A 24249-nucleotide genomic window follows, 5' to 3' on the forward strand; every position below is an offset into this window, starting at 1 on the left:
ATTGACCCAAGTCTTCTTTATAGGCAGCCCAAATTCAAGAAATCAACTCTGAGCTATCTCTGAAGACGAATAATACAATGATAAATAATCAAAGATATTGGATGAAAACGAATCCAAAAACAAGAAAAAGAATTGAAATAGAAAAGGATTAAAAGTCATATGATGGAAAATGATAGATAAGATAGAAAAAATAAAAACTCTAATCCCCTGTTTTCGCAGAGAAGGTTGTGCTACTCATATGATTGAAAATATCTTATATGCAATTGTAATATGTAATGAAATTCACGTGATAATATTATCACAACACGTATAAAAAATTTATAGAAATGGGATAGTCCAAAGACTTACAATGTTGACTCGAAAATTTCATTATATACTATTATTGCATACAAGAATTTGTACACCTGTTGGGACCTAAGACTCTGGGGGTGTGTAGCCTTCTAGGATCATCATCATCCCGACAACAATTTAAAGTGTTTTTTTTTTTTTTACTTTTTTTTATTTGAAAGATACCCAAAGATTAGATCCCAAGATTCTGTCGGAGCAAGTCTTTGTTTATGTTTCAATTTTCATTGACCCAAGTTTTCCTTTCTAGGCAGCCCAAATTCAAGAAAGCAACTCTGAGCTATCTCTGAGAAGCAAAGGAAGGATCAGGTAAAAAGTTTGGCTTTATTTTAGCTATCAATATTAGTATTCCGTTTAATTTTACAATTAAATTTAAAATTTTTAATTTTAATATTAATTTTAATCATTATATAATAAAAATTAACTCTTTAAAATTAAAAATATTAATCTCATATATAAATTCACAAACAACTTTATTATACTCAATTTAATTTTTAATATTAAATTTTATTAATTATTCATTATTTTTCATGCTCTTACCCATAATTCAATAATATAACCATTACATTCCATTTAAAATCAAAGTCGACCAACTCAAACTCTAAAATCACAATTTTCGTATGCCCACAAACTCTTCGTTGATTCATCTCCTTCTTTTCTTCTCCCGTTTTCGCTTGACATCTTTTTCCTTTTGTGAATTCAGGTTCTTGATGAGGACTGCTCCTGATCTTCAAGAGAGTCTATAGAAGTCTCCGAGGGAAATGGAAGTTGATTGGTCTAAGCTGCCCGAACAACTCCTAGATGAGATTTCCAACCGGCTAACCAACCTCACCGATCATGTTCGGTTCCGTGCTGTCTGCAGAGGCTGGGCAAATACAAGTCCTCCATCGAGGTACTGTCTTTGTCTTGCTAGCTTGTCGAAATTTGGCATGATCCATCGTTAGTTGTATACGAGGAGCTCTGCTGTATTTTACAGTATGCAAACTGTTTTTCTTCCGTATATCAATGGCGTTATCCCTAATTTCTAAAATATCTCCTGCGTCAAAGGGTTCCTCGTCAAGTGCCGTGGGCGCTCCTTCCTTACATTCGTGACACAGATACTCGTACTTTTCTAAGCACTTCAGAGAGCAAATTCTACCGGTTCAGGTCACCCGAGTTTCTCGGCAAACGATGTTGTGGCTCGTCTCATGGTTGGTTGGCTTTAGTGGATGGAACTCCTGATATTTCACTCTACAACCCACTCAGTGATGAGAAAATTCTCCTCCCGAAGCTGACGACATTGCCTGAGGTTCTAAATTTCCGGGAAGACCATGAGGATTATCTCTACCGATATTATAAGGGGTCACAACACACCGTAGACAAGGAGTTCATGAGGGATTTCTTTGTTTACACTGTCCTCCTGTCAGAAAGTCCTGCTCTAGGTTGTCATCGGGATTGTTGGGCAGTGTTGTGCTACGATATAAGAGGGAGGAGATTAGCATTTTGTAGATTGGGGGATGAATCATGGAATGTCATAGAAAACGAACCATTTAAGTACATAGACTTAACCTTCCACAAGGAGAAACTATATGCAATAGATTCTAATAGAAGAATTATAATTTGTGACCTCAACTTTCCTCAAGAAATTACTGACATTTGGCTACGAGAAGAACCGTCTTTAAAAGGGTGTCTTAACTTGACTGAGATACATGGTGCTTTAGTATTTGCTATCTCTCTTGTGGAAGATATGGTTGATTCAGATGAGTCTGAGGACGATGAACTCTGTGAAGCACTGCTCCGTGGGGATTATGATGAGTTATACGGCAGTGAAGACTCCGATAAAGGCTTTCCTCGCATTGAATATGACCACAGAGTACAAAATTTTCTTGTCTTTGAGCTCGACGAGGATGCAAAAAGATTGGTGAAGGTTAACAATTTGCATGGTCATGCACTATTCTTGAGCTTCAATTGCTCCATGTCCTTGTTAGCCTCTAAAGTTCCAAAATGCAGAGACAACTGCATCTATTTTTTTGAGAATTTCGAGGTGAAAAATGGGGTCTACACAAAAAGAGGCTATGAATTATGCTGTGCCAAATTGAATGCGGGAGGTATTCGACAAGAGGTTTCACTTTTATTGCAAAATCACGATCGGCGTTACCTCCCATTGCAGGATGCTTGGTACACTCCGTCATGTACATGTAAGTTCATCCACCTCTTACATAAAAACACACCATTTCATCACACGGTAGTTTGACGCCTTTGAAGGACACAACTTGAAATTACTCTCGTATCTGATGCATGATTTTTGGTATTTTTGACATTCAGTCAGTTGCCTTTGCTTGTGCTTATGTATATGATTGGTAGGCTTGCCATAAGTGGTTTTGAGCAACAAAATCAAGAACTTTTCTGACCCCCCAGGGGCATCATTGCTCCGAACATTCACATAAATTATGTTACTGCGATCTAATTTTCACCTTGAAAAAGGAACTAGCTGATCATTTTACCATCGGGTCCAGTTCTAAATTTCCTCTCTACAGATAAGGCCTGCATATAGTAGCTTCCATATAGAGTTTCCCTCTACATACAAATTTGCATCTGATTGTCAGCAATTCTTAAACTCTCATTCCAAGGCGACTTTAGCAACAGCAACCTTGTAGTCTCTGAAATCAGTTTCGATGAACCGACAAGCAACTAATTTAGCAGAAAAAATATGAAGCTGTCAGTTTATGAACAAGTGGAGCTCTTTTTGAGTATCTAAGCATAGACACTGCAATTTCCAATCCTGCTGATATCTATGGGCATGTTTTATGTAATCACTGACATGAGATTTAAATGGTCACATCACAGCAAACTGGATGCCCCATAAAATCCATGAGTCGGTGGTCGGAGAGTCAGTGATTTGGATTCCAAATGCAAAGGGCAGCTTCTCCATCAAATCGAATCCTCCAGTAGATATACACCAAAGATTTTCCTTCCTGGGCCCGATCGAACCCCGGAAATGGAAGGCTGTTTTGGATGCAAACTTGCCTGAGTGGCTACAATTGACACTGTGGAGGGTGGCTTGTGGAGTTCTACCATCGAATTTTGTCAGTAATCGACATTCCAGCATTCCAGAGTTATTCTGTCCGCTCTGCCATCAAGTGGAAGAGTCCTTGGAGCATCTCTCTCTCTTGTGTGAGTTCACCCAAGTGGCTTGGCGGAACTCTTCCTGGCCACTCTGCACTATAGCCTTGAAAGACATTAAAATATCGGACTTGGTTGATGTGATTGCTGAGTCAGGACCCATGCTAGGGCTCTATGGCATAGAGGCCAAGAAATTCATTCTCTTCGTAGGGATGTTCATCGATCAGATTTGGGTGCTTAGGAACAGAGCAGCTAGTACCGGGTCCATCCCTGATCCATTGAACTTCACTTCCATGCTCAAGAGAATCTATGAAGAGCACTTGCAACATTGGTTTTTCAAGAGGGCTAATTGTCTTCCTGGAGCTAAATGGATCCCTCCACCTACCGGTGAAGTCAAGGTCAATTTTGATGTGGCCATGGGTTTCGATTTTGTCACTCTAGCCTTGACTTGCAGGGACAATAAGGGGAGGTTCCTCGTAGCCTGGGCTGAACGAATCCACAGTTGTGATCCTTTTGTGGCAAAAGCTAAGGCTGCTCTGATGGCTGTGTCTATAGCTATCCAGTCGGGTTTTACTAACCTCGTTGTGGAAGGTGATGTTCCGGGCATTATCCTACCTCTGCAACGATGGAAATTCCAACCTGTGTCAGCAATCTCGGGCTTCATTGGCGATATTAGGATTCTACTTGCATCAACAGAGTCTTGGTGTGTCAAAAGCACAGGGTTAAAGGGGAACATTGCAGCACATAATCTTGCTTGTTGGGCCGCTTTCTATGGTAAGACTGGTTCCATACCCGTTCCTTGCCTCCCTCCTTGCGTTGTCTATGCTGAGGAGCGTAAACTTGAAGGCACAAGAAACTTGGGGAGGAAGAGCCGTAGAGATAGTATGTACAAGTTTCCTGTCTGATTTTGCTTGTAGTTGCGCCATCTAGTGGCACTGATCAGTGCCAGCACAGCTCATTAGATGAGCACTGAGCAGCACAATGAATATCTTAGCAGGTTCACGTTCATCTTAGATTCGATGAGTTACATTTTTCATGACTTTGTGCAAAAGCCGGAGTCATCGATATAAGGGTTATATCGGTACCCTTCGGTGACTGGTGATTCATGTTGATCTCAGATTCGATGAGTTACATTTTTCATGAGTTTTTTTGTATTCACATAATGAAGAAAGTGTGTATATATGCATAATGAGGCCGTGAGGCAAAAAGCAAAGGATCAGGGAAAGAAATTTTAAGGAAATCTATGCAAATTGGAAAATAACTCAACTACATATATATTTTTACGACCTCAGTTGCCAACTGTATATTTCTTGGTTATTCTTCCTTTTTATGCGACAACTTTAGAATACTGTCTTTGATTTGATTTAGATTTGAATATTTTGAGAGTTATTTCCTAACTTAGTGGTTCCTCCTAGCTTGTAAATCAGTTGTCTATGTATTTCACAGGAAAGGTAGCCTAGTTTGAGAGTGTGGCGGTCCCATATGCACTTTCTCGACGTGTGTTGAACAGAAGCAGTATTTTTACGAAAACGTTTCAAAAAATGGTTTGGTATAAATTTCAGAAATTATTTCTCATCAATTTTGTTTCAGCACTTTTCCATTCGTAACAGCAACACTCGCAGGCCAAGTCTGAGAAGGAAACGGAATTTGGTTGGTCTGAGCTGCCCAAAGAGCTCCTGGAGATCTCTGATCGGCTAAACAACCTCGCTGATCATGCTCGGTTCCGAGCTGTCTGCAAAAGCTGGGCAAGTACAAGGCCACCCACCCTTGAGGTAATCTCAAATTGAAGTTTGGAATGATTCGTCGGTAGTTATATATGATATGCAACTGTTTTTCTTTTGTCAAGATAGATATGTCATGTCCAAATTCTACATGAACATCTAATTAATCTTCTCTGCCATGAACAATTTAAAGGGTCCCTCGTCAAATGCCGTGGGCGGCTCCTTCCTTACTATCTGGACACTGATATTGGGACTTTTGTCAGCATTTCGGAGAATAAATTCTATCTTGGAATTTACAGAACGATTATTTTCTACGACAATGAGTATCCTGTTCACGAAGAAAAACCATATATTTTACAAGGTAAAATGTAAATGTTACCTAGAAAAGAAAATTGATCACTCAAATGCGAAGTTTGGAATCCGAATGGATTACGTTTCACTAATCGATAAGATTTAGCTATGTTCATGGTAGAATTCTGACGATCTACTATCACTTGACTAAATACACTGACCGCGTATCTTTTCACGTTATGGCCGACAGTATCGCATATCTATACAACATTAAGTCGTTTACTGAAATTGTAAGGAAAAAATGGTTCAAGTCGAGACCTTCAGAGCTGAACTTTGTTAAATGAACATGCTAAAGACAAATTAAAGTTCGAAAGAAAGAACAATGACCATATGAATCCACTCTTATTAAGCCTAAAAAGTAATACAGCTTTCAGATCTTACTATACAAGGCAGTTGGTCAGCCAGTCCAAGTGGATACATTCGGGTGAACTCAATGCACCGCTTATGGGAAAAAGTGAAGAACATCAAGTACAGCAGGAGACATTATTTTTTTGGGTAGGTCTGATGGTCAGGTCCGATGTCTCGTGATCCGGTGTTTATGTAAGGTCCACGAAAAGTCGCCTGGGGTGGTAGGGGCTTCGAAGCATCAATGACTGGTCTCGCCCTTGATGTCCTGCATCAGCCAGACCTATGCATGTTCATAGAAGGGCAGATCAATCGAAGCACAAAATATCAGGAGCAACAACATGACTTACGCCATGTAGAAGGGAAATGCCAAACCCCCAGCAGCAAAGGCCAACAAGCCAGAGGCAACAATGAGATTACGTGCTCGGGACATTGGGACACTGCAAACACAAAATGCCACCGTGAGTTAATCTGCACATTAGCAGCTGATAGCCATGAAGCACGACAAGTCGTAACGAACAGGCATCTCTATGATGATACAGAGGTCGATTTGTTAGTAAATGAGTTACAGGAGACAAAGGGTCCGAAGTTCGAACTATAATGTGCTAAACAGTACCAGCAGGGCTGATGCAATACATTTAGAAAAACACGGTTCTAGCTCGGCGCATGCGAAAAATTTGGTCTTTGGCATCACAGCTTATCGAAGAAAGCTAGATTAGGTGCCCCTTTTGCCTCCTCTGCAGGGTCCATAGCCTAGAACACTTTCCCAAGCCATTTATCATCAGAAAGTTGTTCCATGTATACACGGCTCGGACATACATTTACCGGTCAGCGATGTCCGAACAAACGAACAAATAACCGTTGAATGTAGCATCTACAAACTTGATGTGCAAAAATCTAAATCACTTCCACCAATTGGGATAAATTCAATCAGAGACAAAACTCAACAATGGCAAGCTGATTCAAAGCTATACATCACAGAGTCAACAAAGCTACGGCATAATTCCATATTCGTTTCATCGATCCTCAAACTAACGTTGAAGAATTTCAAATCCTATCAAAACCCTACCGAGAGTGTGTGAACGATGAACCGACGTATATGGAACTCGAGAAGAAGCAAAGATGAGCCCAAGTGAATCACCTGGCGGTTACCCAGATACGTCGATCACGGCAGGGAGGAGCGGTGGAGAGCCTTAGCTATCGGGTCGGACGGTGATCGGAACTCAGTTACGCCCGCGCTGTGCCGGAGATTCGTCTTCTTCTGCTTCCTGTGACCCCATAATGGGTTACTGGGCCGTGGGGCTAACTTGGGCCGGCCCATCATAGGCCCAATTTCAGGCCCATCACTGTTTACACAACGGAAAGTGGGGCGATTCGTGGGTCGGGCAGGGGCGGGCTTTTGGAGGAAAGTTCAACGAACCAACTTGATCCGGTTACGGATCTCAAAACTCATCTTCGAGATCCTTTCAAATTTCAAGCAGTCAAACCATTTTCCAAACAGTAAAATATCGCACCTCGGAGTTCCCATCTCCCGGCCCTTAGCAGAGCGATGTCAACCCCATTGACCCCAACGACGGCGAGGCTCCGGCCTGCCTCTCGGCGGCGGAGTGGGCCCTATTCTCCTCCGACTCCCTGGGCCGACAACAACCACCACGGGGAGCACCACGACCGGGCTCCGCCCTCCGCCGATGGCAACCGCAGGCCGCGGTTTGAGAGGATCTTCATGGAGGAGGACGAGATCGCGCTCCTGAAGAGCCTCTGGCACAACTCCATCTCCTCTCCTGCCGCGAAGATCGACCCGGCCACCTTCGAGATATTGGGCAGGTCCCTCGGCTCCAGGTTCACCCACAACCAGCTGTCGAACAAGCTCCGGCACATGAGGGCAAAGTACCATAAGCAATCCCTCACCAAATCCTACATCAAGACGCCTCACGACCGCGAGACCTACGAGCTATGCCGCAAGATTTGGGGCGAGAACAAGGCAGAGCCCATGGAGGAGCGAGAGGAGGTCCCGTCTCAGGAGGAGGTCCAATCACAGCGGCAGTCCCAGTCCTGTGGACGGAACAAGCACATGAATGCAGCGGCAGTCGAGGAAAAGGGGAACGAGGAAGATGGGGTTGATCTCGGGAAATTCCCGGTGTTAGTCGAGGAGTGCGAGAAGGCCTTGGAGGGGAATGGAGTGTGGAGGCAAGTGCTGAAGTGTCTGGACGAAGGGAAGATGAGGGAGATGAACGACAAGTTGGTGATGTTGAAGTATGAGGAGGCTGGCCTGATGGCTAAGAAGGCTGAGCTGGTTCAGGAGCTTACCAGGATGATTCTCAGAGCCATGGCTGCTTCTTGCTCATCTACGAGAACCGCTGCTTGATCGTTGAAACCCGGTGATTGCATTAATTTTAGACATCTTATTACGCAGAAACTGAGTAGGATGCTCCGTGAAGTTCAATGACTGTAATAGTAGATCGAGCTGTAAGAAACTCGTGGCGTTCTTAGTAAATGAAAGTCAGTTTGAAGCTTTCGATGGATATACGAAGCGATAGCGAACTACCATGAATGGGAACTTTAGCTAACTAGAAATGCTAGAATCCATATCTCGAAACAGTAAACATATGACCAGAATTAACCATTAGAACTCGGGATAACTGATCAAATATGAAAGAAACCATGAAATCGTAGCAATTCCCCGAAGAGGGGAATCAAATTGCACAACCTCATTCAAGAGTTATTGTTACAAACTTCAGAATTCAGAAAATACAGAAAACAGAAAGCATAGCCTGCAACGGCAAGGTGGGGCAGTCGGGAAACAAATCGGATGGATATATTCCCCTACTGCTGCTGGTAGTTCAAGGGCCTCTTGAAGAGCATAATGTGCGGCTCGGGGCGATGGATTGCATAGTGGACCCAACCTCGACTCTGCTGGACTCCAATCGCACGCCATTCGTTCTACGATGATCAGATCAAAGAAACAGACACCATTAGGAATCAAAACAAACGACTACTCCGTTAAAAACGGCTCGCATTGCAGATAGCCACATGTAAATATACCCTGAAGAAATAGATACCATTAGGAATCAAAACGAACTACTACTCCATTAAAACGGCTCATATTGCAGGTATGCATATATGTACATATACCCCGCCACGGCCCCTCTTCGGGTTATAAAAGTTCCAGCGGTTTTCTTCGTATCACAACCAAAATGATAGTGCGACGACGAAGGCTGTTGATGTAACTACATGGCATGCCGCGAAAAAGCAACTCCATCGATGATGTGATCCCGTAAATGATGAAAGATGCGAAAGATCGAACTAATCGATCGTAATCAGGCTACAATGTGTTTCCTTTCCAACTCAACTGCTTGAATTCCGCATCAAAGAACAATGCGAAGACAATAGAATCGAAACCCTAACGACGACGGACTTACTTCAGAGAGGAGCCGATTCTTCGGGAGAAGTTTCGCCACTTCAGGGGGAAGAACCACATGCCTGCAGTTGCATTGAAGGATTTGCAAGCATCAACATCGACTAACGGATTGAATCCTGGCACCAATGCGAAAGCAGAAGCAGAGGGAGTACCTGTACTCGTGAGTGTCATCGGAGTACTTCTCGGAGTATTGAATCTGACCCATTTCCTCTGCAAAGCTCCGGCGCTTGATCAATAATGGCGGAGGGTTCTCGATCCGTATGATGAAACTGAGAGGGGATTGTGGAGGATGACCGAATTTAAAATCGAATGCAGGGTTTAAATGCCGGGGGCAGATGTCTAATTAAAATATTTTATCGGGGCAGATTGCGAAATATATTTATAGCATTTTTTCTTTTAAATATATTTTCTCTGCACATTTCGTTCGTTTAATTTAATTTTTGATTGGGAGGAGCCAATATTGGAGCGGCTTTGAATTTCAAAATGCCAATCCCTCCCGCTCCGTCATTGACCTCACCGACCCTCCTCTTCTTTTCTGGCACTTGAAAGATCTCTCTAAATTGGGTATCGAATTTCAGTCAAAATTAGAATCAGAGGATCGGGTTTTCGTGGACATACCGATCTCCGTTCATCCTTATTGTAACATAACACATCTCAATTTGCAAACATAATGCTATCTTGGGGAAGGAATGATATACATCACAGGAACTCAAGGGATGAGATTATAGAATTCTCGAAGGGCTAGCAGCATGCATTTGCAAAGCATAAAAACCGAATTGAATGAAGAAAACAAATACATATGGTCATGACATTGGCCAAAATGTAAGCTCCACAGTATCGACTGCTAATAATCCCTCGTCTACGCAACTATTATAAACAGTTTTCTCCTGAATTTCCCTGCTCCGCTATGTTTCTTTTCACTATTCGGAGTCTCTTTTCCTATCCCTTCTCTTCACCACCCAAAAATTCCCAAAACCAAGCAATGATCGAGAAGCCATGTCCCAAATCCTGTACAAAATGAGGCGTCTAGTCTACCCTGTACATCTCATGACCCGCTAAGCAGACAAAATGGAACAAAAGTCACTGGTCCCTTCCCCGACAGAAAGTTAGCCTGGAACAATCACTCAGCCTTTCTCTGTGATCCGCTGTCCACCGTGGGTCCAGGAATAGATTTCTGCAACACCGAAGTCCCCTGGAAGATCATCATATTATGGTGCTTCTTTCGTAACTCCATCAGCTGCAAGATTTTGAACAAGTGAACAAATAGGAAGCAATGGCCATGAATATTTCTGGCAAATAGAAGAATAGTTCAATCTCACACACCTCCTCAGGGGTAACCTTGTCAAACCCAAACTTCTTGGTCCATATAGATTCGGCTTCCTCGGCAGCAGGCAGCACCAGTTTCTTCACATGGAAAGAAGCTAGAAGCCTCTCCATGCAAGCAAACAGAGACTGGAAGTAACCCTACACATGAAGTCCTATTGATTAATCAAACCTCGAAATAGCTCAGCAGTGCAGGAAAATCATAGAGAAAAAAAGATTACCAGTCCTTGGCAATCAGAACTGGTTGCTACTAGAGGAAGCTCTGCCACCTCCCCCCCAAAAACCCGAAGAAGCCCTGCTGACACGACCTCTCGGCTGCAAAAGGCACTGTTTAGTATCTTACCAAATGGACCATAACATGGAAAAGCGAGCCTGTCAAGAAATGCCACTTACTTAAGAAGTAATATTATGCAGAACATGCCACTTAGTTCCTGGCCCTTATATTTCTTCCTGAAATGAAATTGTGTGGAATAATTCACCCAATGACCGATGATGAATACAAAAACGAAGATATGCAAGATGATGTTCTCACCCATTGACCATTGCTGTAATGAGATCCTGTCCATTAGTTGATTCAGTGATAGGATCAAACCGTTCCTAAAGAACACAAATATGGAGCCAGTTAGCATTTCCAACATCTTCGAGCAATTTTGAGAAAGCGACACAATGTAACCATAAACACAAGGAATCTGCAATTACAAGCAGATCATGGCAATGATGAGAACCAGACAGACCTAAATAAGGCCAACAAGTTCAGTCCCTACAGTATCTGGTTTCTCTGATAAAAAAGCCGCAGGGACTGGAAATGAATTACCGAACTACCTAACAGTTACTCACATGGAAGATAGAGACACTCTTAGCTAATAGCCGTTTAGATTCAGCAGAAGAATCCATCTCTGCATTGAGGACCCTCCATCTTATATCAAGATTGGATAAACTCATCGAGCCCTTCTCCTCGAGCTTCATCCTTATAACATCCAGAAGAGAGTCCGGAAGCTTTTCGTCTCCCCGAACTACATAACTCTCCAATGCAGAATGGATTCGCTCGCAATCTGAGCAACAGAACCACTTCCCTTCTGGCAACTCCTGTTGCAACAACAATTTTATCATTTTCTTTTCATGGTAGACAAAGAAACCGGATAAATTGGTAACAATTGCACAAGGTGAAGAAGAAGTAACTGCTATTGCACCTTTAAGTTTGCTATTTTGTGATCCCTCAGACAGCCCACATGAAACTCCTTCTCGCACTGGAAAATTAAAAGGACAGTCAGTATAGAAAACAAATCAGGGATCAAAACAAATCATTGAATCTACTCTGAAATATACATCTGCAATCTGCAGAAGGTTCACCAAAGAAAAACTGCAGAAAAGAGTTACCTGATCACAAATTATTACAGTGCGAGGGCCAAATCCAGACCTGGCAAAACCATGGCCCCTGCAGAACATTCCAACAAAAAATACTCACATTGACCATGAGAATAACACATTATTGCAGCAACCAGTAAATACACCAGTATACAAAAACTCGAAGATATAAGGTTTCGCTGAGAAGAACTAGTTAACAGGAGAACGCCAATTCCAGTAGGCAGCTATTGCAGGTATAAAAAGCAACAGCAATTCCAACCTAAAATGCTCCAATCAAACATATCGGATGCAACTTTCATGAGACAAGATATGCTTATTTACTGGGGCTCTTGAATACCTTACTATTTTAGATTTTACTTGAACAATTATGACAGAATACTTGCTCTATTGGGGCATTCCCCTATGAATTCTCTTATCATACAATTAGAAGTAAAACAGAGATCAACATAGACAAACCTGCATAAGGCACATCCACCAGAGTCGGTCTCTGGAGTTTTGACAATGCGAATGCATCGATTGGTAATCTGTTGAATTGCATCAGCTCCTGCAATCCTTCCAGCTGCCAAAGCATTGGCATTACTCTCGACAAATTTCTCCTTTTGGAACATATTCTCGCAGTGTTTGCAGTTCCAGCCACCAGTAGGGAGTCTTGACAGATGAATGCACCCTGGAAATCATGGACCGATTAAATTTTTGAAACCAAAAAACAAGAGTTAAATTCCTTATTTGGCCAGCATGAAGAACCAGATATGCATCAAATCACAAACCCACATCCCCCCCCCCCCAAAACAAAAAAAAAAACACGCACACGCACGGGGGGGAGGGGGGGGGGGGGTGGGAGGACCCAGTCAAGATCTAATATTTAATAGTTATTATAACTACTGACATAGCCAACCATGAAGCTAAAACTAGACTCATTCCTTTAAGGAGTGTAGAGCCATATTCAGTTATATGAAAATATATAATTGATGCAGAAAGAATGCTATATATAGACTAGTAGTGCAGAGGCAGTACTTCACCTAGGTGAAAAGCCCTTGGACAAGTATCACAACATAGAAGCTCTCCTCCATCCGAACATATGGAACACAAGTCATCATTATCGGTGATAGACAACCTCCGCGTTTTTGCCAAAGTGACTGACAGTTCATGGAGGGACACCCCATTAGATGTGTAGATGTTCAAATAACTGCGGATGATAAGAGGCAAAAAGAATGATTAATAAAAAATTCCTTCTAATTAATCCTCCAATCTCAGAGCAGGTGGCCCAAACTAATGTAGACCTCATTTTTAAGACATTCAAGGCACAACTCCAAATGCAGGGCCAGCCAGTCCTTAAAATACATAAATATATAACCAAAAATTAAAATAGAAAACTCACGGCTTCCGGCGTGAAGCAAAACCAGCATGAGCTTCGAACTGTGAGGCGCTGACCTGCTCAAAAATGATCCAGAAGATTATGCAACCTTAGTCATAGCTTTGATAAAGGAAAGCAAAATTTCTAGTAAGTGTCGGTAAAATACCTCAGATTTACAGCATGTACAGTAGATTCCATATCCTCTCTTATAACCAACCAGCATTTTCTGCAGAAGAACATTTATGTATTGAAAAGGGGACTACTCAACTCAAAGATATCTGGGTAATTTTTAACATACTACCTTTCCCTGAGCATAGTATGAAACTTCTGTTCCATCAGGCAATACATCTTCTTCAAACACTAGTTTATGCAATCGCAAGTCCCTAGAAAGCAGAATAAAAAAGCAAAAAAAAAAATTAGGACAAAGAAATTAGATCCTACAGTAAAGAACAGAGCAGGAGTCTCTTTGTGAAAATTCATAACAGTACATTAAAAAAAAAAAGTGGATGTCATTGCGAGTCCTGCAATGTGATAAAAAGAAATACACAAACTAGGACAAAGGAATTAGATCCAACATTCAAGGACGAGAGTACTAGGAGCCCCCAGTGGAAGTTCACAAACCTACTTCATAAATAAAAAATTATAATCATAATACAAAGCAAGTTTTAGAGTACCTACTTTCTAGTTAACCTCCCATGACTCTTGATCCGGGACGAGCTATACTTTGATGTGCTTGCCGAAGATTTTCTCACAAGGTATGCCTCTGGTGACCTGAAATTGTCAAAATAAAACTGAAAACCATATATAGGACATGAAATGGGTATCTACAAAAATTAATATCATATCAGAAGAGGAAGCAGAAGAACCGCACGCAACAATGTTCGCACTCAATGAGTGCCACTAACCTTCATTTTATCGTGCTATCCTAAATCCAATAGCAAATTGTAGACATCAAATATGTAATGAAGAACAAAATGGAAGCCATCCACCACCCACAAGCCAAATCTAAGTTCACACATTCTACTCTATCCTAACAAGAGCACGTTGACTTCACGATTAGGCAACCACTTCTATTCACTAATAACAGAGAAATACAAATTGTGCAGAGTGGATTTGGATCTAGTCATACCACTCTATGTCCTGTACTTTTGTTGATTGGTCAGTGTTATCTGGTACTTCTGTTGATTGGTCAGCAGTATCCAATGCTCTTGTTGATTGATCAGCAGTATCCAATGCTCTTGTTGATTGGTCAGTAGCATCTGATCGTTTTGTATGGTCAATAGTACATGCAAACTCTTTTGATAGGTCAGTAGTATCTGCGACTTCCCAAGCGGAAGCATAAGATTCCCTCAATTCCAAACAAATCTTACATAGTAGAGTCGTTTTCCCCCCCTCAACTTCTGTTATAGGTCCTGAAAACATAACAATGATAAACTTTTAGCATTATGCCCCAAGGAAAAGACAGATTTGCACATGCAATGTAGACAGAAAATTTTCTTACCAACCTTTGCAATTTATACAAATGGTGCACTTGTTAATGGATGAGGTACCAAGGACAGCTTGTACAGCCTCCTCCACCGTTTCCAGTGGAGAATCCTTGACTGCATTCATCACATCACGGAGGGTTCTTCCATTTTCCAGGAAAATGTACTCAGGTGGTCGTTTATTTGAACTACCAGCATGCAGCTCAAATATAGTCGGTGAGACAACCTGGATGAAAAGACAGAAACATTCATTTACCTAAGAGCAAAGTCAACTAAATGAGCAGGCAAAATTGAGATTGATCTGTCTATGGGGATGAACTAAAATGCTTACTTGAACCCCTTTGCACTTGTCACAAGAGCACAAAATCCCAGACCCTTTTATGACTCCTTGAAGACCTGTTCGTCCTTGCAGCAAGCCCTGCAAAGAGCTACTGACAAATCAAAAACCGAGAGAATCAAGCGGCCAAACTAGTTGAGAAAATACATGGCATAGGCTAATTTACCCTTGAACTCCGGGTGTACTTCACATGGAATCCCTCAAGTAAACCAGTTTCCAGAAAGTCTTTCAATGCGACAAAGGGATGCCTCAATCCAATCTTCTTCGACATTTTCATCTCTAGCTTTGTCGCGATTGCCCCTGATGGACTGACCACATTACCGAGTTTATTGTCATCGCCATTCCCAGCTGTCTTCGAAGATGCCGATCTTCCTTTTCTTTTTGAAGCAGATTTTTCCACCTCCTCCACCTTTGCTTTCAACACAGACCGAGTGAACCGTCTAGAAGGCTTCTCCGACAGGACAGACTCTTTGTTATCTTCATCGGCAATGACTGGGTTCTTCCTCAAATGGCTCTCCTTCTCTACAACTCCATCATTCCCACTGAAAACAATCGTCACTGCCTCACAAGGCCTTTCTTCACCTGAATGGCCCGTTTCAAACCCGCCCACATCGGCATCCATCGCAGCCTTTTCACTAGACAAATCTTCATGAGCTCTGTCGGGCTCGTCCTCGAGATCAACCACATCGCTCTTAGCTTCCTCTTCGCTCATCAAATCCACGGCGCCTCCCACTGATTTCTCTCCCTCCACATCCTCCAAATCGCCAGTTGCCACATTCTCACCCTCAAGGACTTTCCCGGCCCCCAAACCTAATTTCTCCGAATCACCATTGTCCTCCCCCGGACCATCAGAAGATTTCTTCAAACGCTTGTTGCAGAGACCCGAGGAGACCGGACTAGTGAGACCATCGCCCTGCGCCCTCCTCGACCGGGTCCGACCCAGTGAATCCCCGCAGATCTCAGACTGCGCCTTCAGAGCGAAGGCCAACTCGCGCTTCAGCCCCGGACGGACGTTTGAAAGAACCACGAACTCCTCCGAGTCCGTACCATTCGCCATGAAAGCGCCGGCTAAAAGACAGACGAAAATCAAGAAGACAGATGCACACGGCCCAAAAAGGGTGTGCCCACAATCAATTGTTGTCAGCTCCGAGCAAAACCGATAACCTTAAACGAATTAGGTTGCCGGGAGTTCAGATTTGAGGTTAAGACGGAAAGGTAGGGTTTCGAATCAGAGGGGGATTGAACGGAGGGAAAGGAGAAGGCTGAAGGTCGGTTTCTTCGGAGAAGAAAAAACAGAGGATGGGAAGGGGAAGGAAAGAACTCGGAGCAGAGGGACAGATGGCCCCGCAGTGTAGAATACCGAAGATACCCCTGTGCCCCGTTCACACCATTCTCCCATCTGGTGTTTGCAGTTCCAGTCCCTCATATTTTTAGCAATATTGTTGAAGTCCCCGTCAAGTGTAAAGATGTCACGACATTTTTCTTATTGGTAAGTAAAGATATGACCACATGGAGATTTTAACTCAATCAACCGTTTCATCCTTTGAGATAACAGACTCGATTTTTTTAATTTGCATCCGATTTTGTTTTGCTTTCTGAATTCAAATCTATATATTTTTTTAAAAAAATTATATACTGAGAAATATATTGTATCTAAACATATCATGTGTAGTGATGAAATATGGACATTTCAAGTTAAGAGAGAATCGATACTGTATATATAAAATTGAGAACGCCTAATAGGTGGGATATATTTGTTGTGAAACCCTTATAATTCAGTATGGCAATCTCATTGACGATTAAATTTTCTATGTACAAAGGAGACAGAGTTATCATGAACCGCATATCTTGTGCATGCAATTTCTTTTTTCACCTTTTTAATTTTCATTGTTCGTAAAGTCCAATCCCAAACACCTTCCCAAAATTAATTGTAATGAAAAAACTAGTAGAATTCAAATCCCAAAGAAGTTATTCCTATTAAAAAGATAATTTGATACTTTCATAGTGTTAAGGAATGGCACATGGGATGTATTATCTCAGTAGATCAAATTGAATATCTAGCTTAATTTGGGAGAAAAAATTGAAATATTTTCGTGATTTTCAAAATCAAAATTTAAACATTTGCTCTCATTTAAATAAACAAAAATGTCTTTTTCTAGCAAATTGTTTCCTCCGATAGCCTTCGAACTCCTCACATGTGATGCTTGCCCCTGGCTTTCTAATTATTTACAGTCAATGACATTGTGTCTGCTTTCGACAGACTTGTTGACACATTAATCGAAGGAAATAACAGTACTCTCAAATAAAACAATACACTTAGTAATCTTACACTTCCTTTTGAGGGGGTTTACTTGAAACGATCAACCAGATACGATATTATTAGGGGTGATCGATTATGAGGCACCATATTTTTTTCGAGATATCTGGACCTACCATATAAAGGACATGTTCCAATATTTTGAAACCGAACTCTACCCTGTTAAATCCTGGAACCAGAACCTATATTATACCACAAGTTTCGGGTATCATATTGGAGTTTGTGGTAATATTGAACTAGACAAAACAACAATCACAGTTCAAGCCAAAACTTCTCGTGTTTTACAGTAAAAAAATATGTAAGTAAATGAGATTAATTGTGGCAAAAAAATGAATTTCATCGTCCAATAAGTTCGAGAGTTTTCTAAGGCAGAAAAGACTTTTTTTTTGTAACTGGTTTATTTCTTTTCCTTTTTGTTGCACATGAGTGTGTGGAATACTAAAAATCTTCAATTATGCCCTACAAATTATGATGAGAAGTACCAATTTGAAATCAACTTGAAATGGAAATGAAGATTTTGGAAGCTCTGAAGTCTGAACTATTATTTAGTTGTATTTCATCCTTGTTGATCTTTAGCTCAATAAGTATACCCTAACCTCTCTGGTTTATAAATCCGCCCTTATATCTAACCAAGACCCAATTACTTTATTGGGTTTTCCATCGGCCGTTCACCAAGACATAAGAAAACGAAAAATCAACAAAAAAAGAAACTTTACCCTGGTGGAGACAAAAGGGAGTCTCTGGCTTGGAGTAGGGGACGGAGCAATAGCAAGACAAAAGTCGAAAACAGAGAGCGAGAGAGAGAGTAGATGGAGATTAGATGGTCGGAGACGCCTGAATTGAGAGAAATCAAGAAAGTGAATATTAGAGAAGAGACAGAGAGAGGAGAAAGGGAATGGAGAGGAGATTAGGTTTACCTTTAGTTTAGTTTCAGAGTTCATTCATTCAGGAACTTTTTTTTTAATTAGTAACTATCATCCAATTCCGAAGTACCGGTTCTAAATACATTATATGTAGGACTCGAAATCGATTTTCACCGATTCCTTATTTTAGTATCCGAACTTTACCATATTTTCAGTACGAGCTACCCGAACTCTACTCTAACGGATAGGTTCCGACCGATTTCAAGTATACTCGGTATCCGTGCACGCCCCTATATATTATTAAAAGCATGTGAAGGGGTGCAAATGAAGCAAATTTATCGAGAAGGGCCATGTGGATAATTAAGAAAAAGCTGGAGCCCATTACCACTATTTCACGAAGTTGGAGGGGGAATTGGAAATAGACAAGGGCAACAGTGTCAAACGTTGGACAAATTGATTACGGATACAGAGTAAGCCCTTCCCTTTCCTTTCTGTTGGTTTTGTGTCGTCTTCCTTTTATTATTTTCCCTTCCAAAAATTGAATTAAACGGCGCGAATTTTCGCGGCTCGGGCAACGAAAATTGCAGCCAATAGGAAATTGCCACGTTTCCATGGGATTTGCTTCCAGCTTTTACTGAGCATAGCCGCATCGGGGAAAAGGATGTTCCCTCACTCGACTTCCGTGGCGCGTTGAGTCGCCCAGCATTGTTGACCTGCTAGTTATATATTTAATATTTATTTTCTCAAAAATTCAAAACCAAAAAATGAATGATTTTAATTATAATTTTACAAAAAATATACATTTTTTTTGTAATATTAGGTTTATTCCAGAATATCCTTGCATCAGGTTAATAACTTACCTCATAAGCACAAAATGAACAAGTATATTATCTTGATGGCCGTTGCATTAACAGTTGTCGACGCGTAAATTTTATCAATTATGATATTATCAAAAAACGTATGATTATGATGATAATTCACCATATATTGACAAAATATACAAGTACATTATACAAATGACCGTTGTACCGATAATTGTCAATGTGTAAATATTATCTTTTTCTAAGCAAATTAAATTGATTACTATAATAATTCATTCCATAAATGATGAAATAAACAAGTACATTATGCAGATGTTGTATCGACAGCTGTCAGCACATTAAACATTATCATTTTCTGAGCACATTAAAAACTAAATATTTTCACTACATGGAAACAAGTCGATTTTAATTGTGTAAGCGATTAATGGTCCAGATGATTAGGAAATAAAATGCAGAGTTTTGGTAAAATGAGTCGAAAAATATGTAATCTTTCCTATTTTAAATGAACAACCTTAAAAAAATTAACAATACTTTGTAATACTAACATGATTAAATAAATTAATCCTAAGAAGTTTTGACTAGTGGTTAAGAAAGAGTTCATATATCCATCCGATCCTGAATTCGAAACTCCTTGGAGCCACCGGAGTTCCCTTTGCGTGATTATTTATCCCATGCGTTATCAGGGTTCACGAAGGCCTAAGATTAGTCGGGCAAAACCTAATCACTCAGTCATCAAAATAAATTATTAAATAAATTTATACAAAAAGTAGTATAATGTTATTAGTATTAGCGTCAGATACTTGAGCGATGCCGCAGGTCAAGAAATTTTTTGATCAATTTTATGGTCTATCATAGTAGCTTGTGTAATAATATTCATTGTTATTAAACTAATGATAAAATTACTTATATTTAAAAATTACAAACTCTTGATGATAGTAAATAATCTAGATTTTCAATAAGTATTGTGCTAATTATTGTTTCATAATGTGTAAAATTCAACATTACTTCCGGCTAATCTTAATTTGAATTATCAATATTTTTTGTTAGAAAATGGTGATCGAAATATAAAAGGTCTTAAGTGGTTCGTTAATTTTGAGTGGACGAACTTTACTTGCAGTAGGGATTCGATATTTATTGAAAGCATCTCGTTGTTACAGTTATAATCGTACGTTTCATTGAAAAAGTAAGGACATTTTTTAAAGTCACAAATAAAAATATATGACTTAAATTCGGTGATAAATTCAAATAGGGTTTTTGACCAAGGTAGGTTGATTTTACGTAATTCGATGCTTGTTTTCTCAAGCAAAATCTCGAGTGCAGGTTTTGTAATCAACGAATATTTTTATGATCGCAAGAGATTCATCCCTTAGTGAGTCACACCTTGCCTGAACTTAAATAAATCAGACCAATTGAATTTGCTGGATAGAAGGTAGCGTAAAAAAAAGTTCGTATGCTTAAATTAGATAAAAAGATTTGGAATATCGTAAAAGAAAAAATGATCGAGCTTAGATATAAGACTCATTGAATTTCAGGATAATAGGTGATGCACACCGGGAAAAAAGCTTTGTATTTACAATTAAAGCTATATTTGAATTAAAAAAAATTAATTATAAAAGAATTATAAAATATTAAAAAGTTTTTTGTTAAAAAAAAAGAATTACGGGGGTCCCTGGCTTCTTACGTACCAGCTTTAATTGTTTTATATAATGTGATGTAATTTGAACAAGTTTTTGTAATTTGTTTCATCATTCATGGTTCCTAACCTAAGAAATTTATAATTTACTGAAATTCAAGCTGTAAAATAAAAAAAGGAAAAATTGAATCGATTTAAACCATTTACTTTTGGATTTTTTTTCTTCAAGGCCTTTTCTATTTTATTTAAAGGGTAAATTGCACTGGTGGTCCAAAATGTTTTACAAATGTTTCATTATGGTCCAAAAAGTTTTTTTCCCTTCATGATGGTACAAAATTTTCAAAGTTATTTTATGATAGTACAAACCGTCAATTGGTCCTAACGCCATTAACATTTTGCTGACGTGGTGAGTCATATGTGTCACTTTTGTTACGTGGAACCAATCATAGTGTGCAACGTCATTTAAGATAAAATAAAATTTTAAAAAATCCAAAAAAACAAAAAATAATTAAAAAAATACAAAAAAGAGTAAAAATTTTGAAAAAAATAAAAAATATTTTTAAAAAATTTAAATTTTTTAAAATTTTTTAAAAAATACAAAAAATAATAAAAAATAAAAAAGAGTAAAAATTTAGAAAAAAATAAAAAATTATTTTAAACTTTTGAAAATTTTAAAATTATTTTTAAAAAATTTAAAATTTAAATAATTTTTATTTTTAAAAATAATTTTATAAAATTTATAAAATTTTATAAAAAATTTAAAATTTAAAATTTATATTAAATTATTTTAAATTTAATATTAAAATTATTTTAAATTTAAAATAATAAAATTTTATTTTAAATTTTAAATTTTAAATTTAAATTTTAAATTAAAAGTTTAACATTATTTTTAAAATTTTTAAAATTTTAAAATTTTTAGAATTATTTTAAATTTTTTGACTACGTCAGCAAGGAGGTGACACGTAGTAGCCCCGTCAGCATCGGCTTGACGGCGTCAAGCTCGAGTTGATGATTTGTACCATCATGAAACAACTTTGAAACATTTTGTACCATTATGTAGCGAAAAAAACTTTTTAAACCATAATGAAATATTTGTAAAATATTTTGGAACACCAATGCAATTTATCCTTATTTAAAAGAGTAAAGTGTAATTTGCCCTTGATCATAGGGGCTAGTAGGGAAGTGCTTCCTAACTTTTTAAATTTTGCATAATGCCCCCCGATCGCCTTGAAGAATGAGCACTTTGCTTCCTTCGATCACTTTTCCCGTCAAAACGTATTACATGCGTGGCATGTGATATTTTTTAGAGACAAAAAAGTCCATCAATGATTTGAAAAAAAAAAGAAAAAAAGATAGGCGCTAAATTCCAATGACCCAATCTCCACCTCCTACCTCAGCCCTCGTTGAGGTGCAAAATTGCCGCATAATAGACAAATTTAAAACAAGTATTTCATCTTACCCTAATTTCCATTGGAATAGTTTTATGATTTTTTTTTAAGTAAAAGAAGATAAATCATAAAAGCAATCTTTCTTTCTTCTCAAATTGCCGCATCATAGACAAATTTGAAACTTGCGTTTCCTCCTACCCTTGATTTCCATTAGCTTTAATTTTGGTAATCATAACTGACTCTGAAGAAACACGTGAGTACCTTATAGAATTAATGTGCTTTCAAACAATGTTATGAACTGCCATATAACAATATAGTATTTCTATACATTTTAAAAAAACAAATTTTAAATCGAGAACTAGTTTTTTTTCCCGTGTGTTGCAAGGTTCATATTCATATATTTCTCTATCATTTTTATTGTGATTATATATATTTTTAAACATGAATTATCTTATAAAAAATAATAATAATAATTTTCAACTTTTAATTTTAATATATAAATAATAATATTCATTAATTTTTTAATAAAAACTTATTACAATAATAATTTCCATTCAATTAACGTGCATCACATTTTTAAATTAACCGCTACTATAAATTTATCACATATATTAAGTTTTGTAAATAGAATATAAATTTTTATTTTTAAAACACTGTTTATAACATCCTTATCTTTATATTTTATTTTATTTTATATCAATTAATAGAATTATGTTATATATTTATTCTTCTATAGGATCATGATAATTTTAGAAATTCCATATATCATCAATTTTTTTGTAGTGTTTATATCATTTGGTATTTTATATATATGATCATTTTAACACACATACACAAATATATATATCCTTTCTTATAACATTTTTTTAACATTTTTGAAACATGTATTTGCTCTTTAACACAATAAAATATGTTGAAAGTTAATTTGAAGTTTCATTCGATAATGAATTAATAAAATTAGACTAATTTTGAATGGTTTGATAAATATTTTTTAACTAATGGTCTCAATGCTTTATATATTTATTTAATCGTTCAATGTATAATATGCATATTTTTGTAAATATATTCAAACAAAATTGGTTACGTACTTTTTAAATACAAAATTTGATGACATTCTTATTTCAAATATATAATTTTTGCTTTTTATATTCAATAAATTTACCTTTATAATAAAATATACTCGAAATTAATTTGAAGTTTCATTCTATAATCATTTAATAAAATTAGACTAATTTTCAATGATTCTATAAATATTTTCCAACTAATGGTCTCAAGGCATTATATGTTTATCTAATAATTTTATAATTTACATATTTTTATAAATATTCACAAAAACTGATTACATTTTTTTGAAGTACAAAATTTGATGACGGCATTTATTTTTTATTTTTTTATATTACCATAATTTCATATATTACAATAATTTACCCTTATAATAATAGAAATTAGGTTAATATCTAATTAAATAATTAATTTTTAGTATAATTAATTGCCACTTAATTTTTGAATTGGGTCTTTTCTAATAAGCTGAAAAGATATTGGGTTTGATTTTATTAAATCAATTCTCTTAAATTTTTAATATATTATATTATACAAATAATTTTTTCTATTAATGAGAGAGTATTTATTACAATATGATACAATTTTACTTATATGTATGGATGGATTGGATGTTTTCATGTACAGTTTGTTGAACGGGACAACGAAAACCAACACGGCTGACCTATTGCTTTTTCTATCAACCTTTAGGAAATCAATCAAGTAGAGAAACCCTAATCAATTTGCAGTGGTACAATAACAAAAACGGCAATGAGATTTAACATGAAAACCTCCTGGGTGTGAGGAGTAAAATCACGGCCCGAGAGCTCCCACAAATCTTCTGCTATCATCCGATAACGGGAATACACAAGGAGCTCTTCTCTAGCAATCAACAACTAGAGGCATACAACCACTCATTGGGCTCAACACTCATCAAGAATCAAATTCTTGGCAACCACAACTAATCATGGTTGTTAGAATTGCGATTCGAATCGTAGAATCTTACGATTCTACGATTCAAGGGGTGGTTACCGATTCCGATTC

At 38.2% G+C, this 24249-nt stretch overlaps 5 protein-coding genes across 13 annotated transcripts; 2 read left to right on the forward strand and 3 right to left on the reverse strand.

Annotated features, from left to right (window-relative positions):
* Positions 1-920: 920 nt before the first annotated feature.
* LOC116201278 lies at positions 921-5482 on the forward strand. 8 transcript variants are annotated; one of them, XR_004155849.1, is made up of 6 exons: positions 970-1237; positions 1393-2522; positions 3172-4221; positions 4894-4996; positions 5070-5219; positions 5362-5482. XR_004155849.1 is itself a non-coding variant. In XM_031532448.1 (4 exons), exons 2-4 carry the CDS (start codon positions 1107-1109, stop codon positions 4350-4352), a joined length of 2442 nt encoding a protein of 813 aa, XP_031388308.1. In that variant the 5' UTR covers positions 921-963; positions 1049-1106; the 3' UTR covers positions 4353-4682. The 8 variants fall into 8 exon arrangements, 4 of the variants coding, with proteins under 4 accessions (XP_031388308.1, XP_031388310.1, XP_031388311.1 ...); XR_004155848.1 differs by lacking the exon at positions 4894-4996 and having other exon boundaries at positions 5038-5219; XR_004155847.1 differs by lacking the exon at positions 4894-4996 and having other exon boundaries at positions 5058-5219.
* A 291-nt stretch (positions 5483-5773) lies between these two features.
* LOC116201281 lies at positions 5774-7161 on the reverse strand. Of its 2 annotated transcripts, none has more exons than XM_031532455.1 (3): positions 6934-7122; positions 6215-6304; positions 5774-6132 (listed from the first exon to the last, which is right to left on the reverse strand). In XM_031532455.1, the coding sequence occupies exons 2-3, from the start codon at positions 6295-6297 to the stop codon at positions 6003-6005; spliced, it is 213 nt and encodes a 70-aa protein (XP_031388315.1). In that variant the 5' UTR covers positions 6298-6304; positions 6934-7122; the 3' UTR covers positions 5774-6002. The 2 variants fall into 2 exon arrangements, with proteins under 2 accessions (XP_031388315.1, XP_031388314.1); XM_031532454.1 differs by having other exon boundaries at positions 5826-6132; positions 7006-7161.
* Positions 7162-7321: 160 nt separating this feature from the next.
* On the forward strand, positions 7322-8388 carry LOC116201279 (probable transcription factor At1g11510). The gene has a single exon (XM_031532452.1). The coding sequence runs from the start codon at positions 7414-7416 to the stop codon at positions 8227-8229; it is 816 nt and encodes a 271-aa protein (XP_031388312.1). The 5' UTR covers positions 7322-7413; the 3' UTR covers positions 8230-8388.
* Positions 8389-8456: 68 nt separating this feature from the next.
* LOC116201280 (cyclin-dependent kinases regulatory subunit 1-like) lies at positions 8457-9726 on the reverse strand. The gene is made up of 3 exons (XM_031532453.1): positions 9435-9726; positions 9284-9344; positions 8457-8804 (listed from the first exon to the last, which is right to left on the reverse strand). Exons 1-3 carry the CDS (start codon positions 9485-9487, stop codon positions 8688-8690), a joined length of 231 nt encoding a protein of 76 aa, XP_031388313.1. The 5' UTR covers positions 9488-9726; the 3' UTR covers positions 8457-8687.
* A 286-nt stretch (positions 9727-10012) lies between these two features.
* Positions 10013-16438, reverse strand: LOC116201277. The gene is made up of 18 exons (XM_031532446.1): positions 15312-16438; positions 15140-15226; positions 14830-15034; positions 14454-14736; positions 14003-14095; positions 13626-13707; positions 13491-13550; positions 13349-13401; positions 12990-13156; positions 12427-12637; positions 11983-12040; positions 11796-11852; positions 11443-11691; positions 11138-11202; positions 10999-11055; positions 10827-10920; positions 10606-10746; positions 10013-10519 (listed from the first exon to the last, which is right to left on the reverse strand). Exons 1-18 carry the CDS (start codon positions 16200-16202, stop codon positions 10403-10405), a joined length of 2970 nt encoding a protein of 989 aa, XP_031388306.1. The 5' UTR covers positions 16203-16438; the 3' UTR covers positions 10013-10402.
* Between the last annotated feature and the right edge of the window lie 7811 nt (positions 16439-24249).

The sequence above is a fragment of the Punica granatum genome, chromosome 3, assembly GCF_007655135.1.
Source record: "Punica granatum isolate Tunisia-2019 chromosome 3, ASM765513v2, whole genome shotgun sequence".
Taxonomy (NCBI): domain Eukaryota; kingdom Viridiplantae; phylum Streptophyta; class Magnoliopsida; order Myrtales; family Lythraceae; genus Punica; species Punica granatum.

Excerpts from the sequence above, each read along its gene's own strand:
- LOC116201277 (XM_031532446.1), bottom strand. The coding sequence starts at position 16,202 with ATGGCGAATGGTACGGACTCGGAGGAGTTCGTGGTTCTTTCAAACGTC. Across the intron at positions 13,708-14,002 it reads CATGGGAGGTTAACTAGAAA|GGACTTGCGATTGCATAAAC; the intron begins GTAGGTACTCTA and ends TCTGCTTTCTAG. Across the intron at positions 11,203-11,442 it reads AGAGTGTCTCTATCTTCCAT|GAACGGTTTGATCCTATCAC; the intron begins GTGAGTAACTGT and ends TGTGTTCTTTAG.
- LOC116201279 (XM_031532452.1), top strand. The coding sequence starts at position 7,414 with ATGTCAACCCCATTGACCCCAACGACGGCGAGGCTCCGGCCTGCCTCT.
- LOC116201280 (XM_031532453.1), bottom strand. The coding sequence starts at position 9,487 with ATGGGTCAGATTCAATACTCCGAGAAGTACTCCGATGACACTCACGAG. Across the intron at positions 9,345-9,434 it reads GATGACACTCACGAGTACAG|GCATGTGGTTCTTCCCCCTG; the intron begins GTACTCCCTCTG and ends ATGCAACTGCAG. Across the intron at positions 8,805-9,283 it reads AGAATCGGCTCCTCTCTGAA|AACGAATGGCGTGCGATTGG; the intron begins GTAAGTCCGTCG and ends TGATCATCGTAG.
- LOC116201281 (XM_031532455.1), bottom strand. The coding sequence starts at position 6,297 with ATGTCCCGAGCACGTAATCTCATTGTTGCCTCTGGCTTGTTGGCCTTT. Across the intron at positions 6,133-6,214 it reads GCATTTCCCTTCTACATGGC|GACATCAAGGGCGAGACCAG; the intron begins GTAAGTCATGTT and ends TGGCTGATGCAG.
- LOC116201278 (XM_031532448.1), top strand. The coding sequence starts at position 1,107 with ATGGAAGTTGATTGGTCTAAGCTGCCCGAACAACTCCTAGATGAGATT. Across the intron at positions 1,238-1,392 it reads AATACAAGTCCTCCATCGAG|GGTTCCTCGTCAAGTGCCGT; the intron begins GTACTGTCTTTG and ends CCTGCGTCAAAG. Across the intron at positions 2,523-3,171 it reads GTACACTCCGTCATGTACAT|CAAACTGGATGCCCCATAAA; the intron begins GTAAGTTCATCC and ends GTCACATCACAG.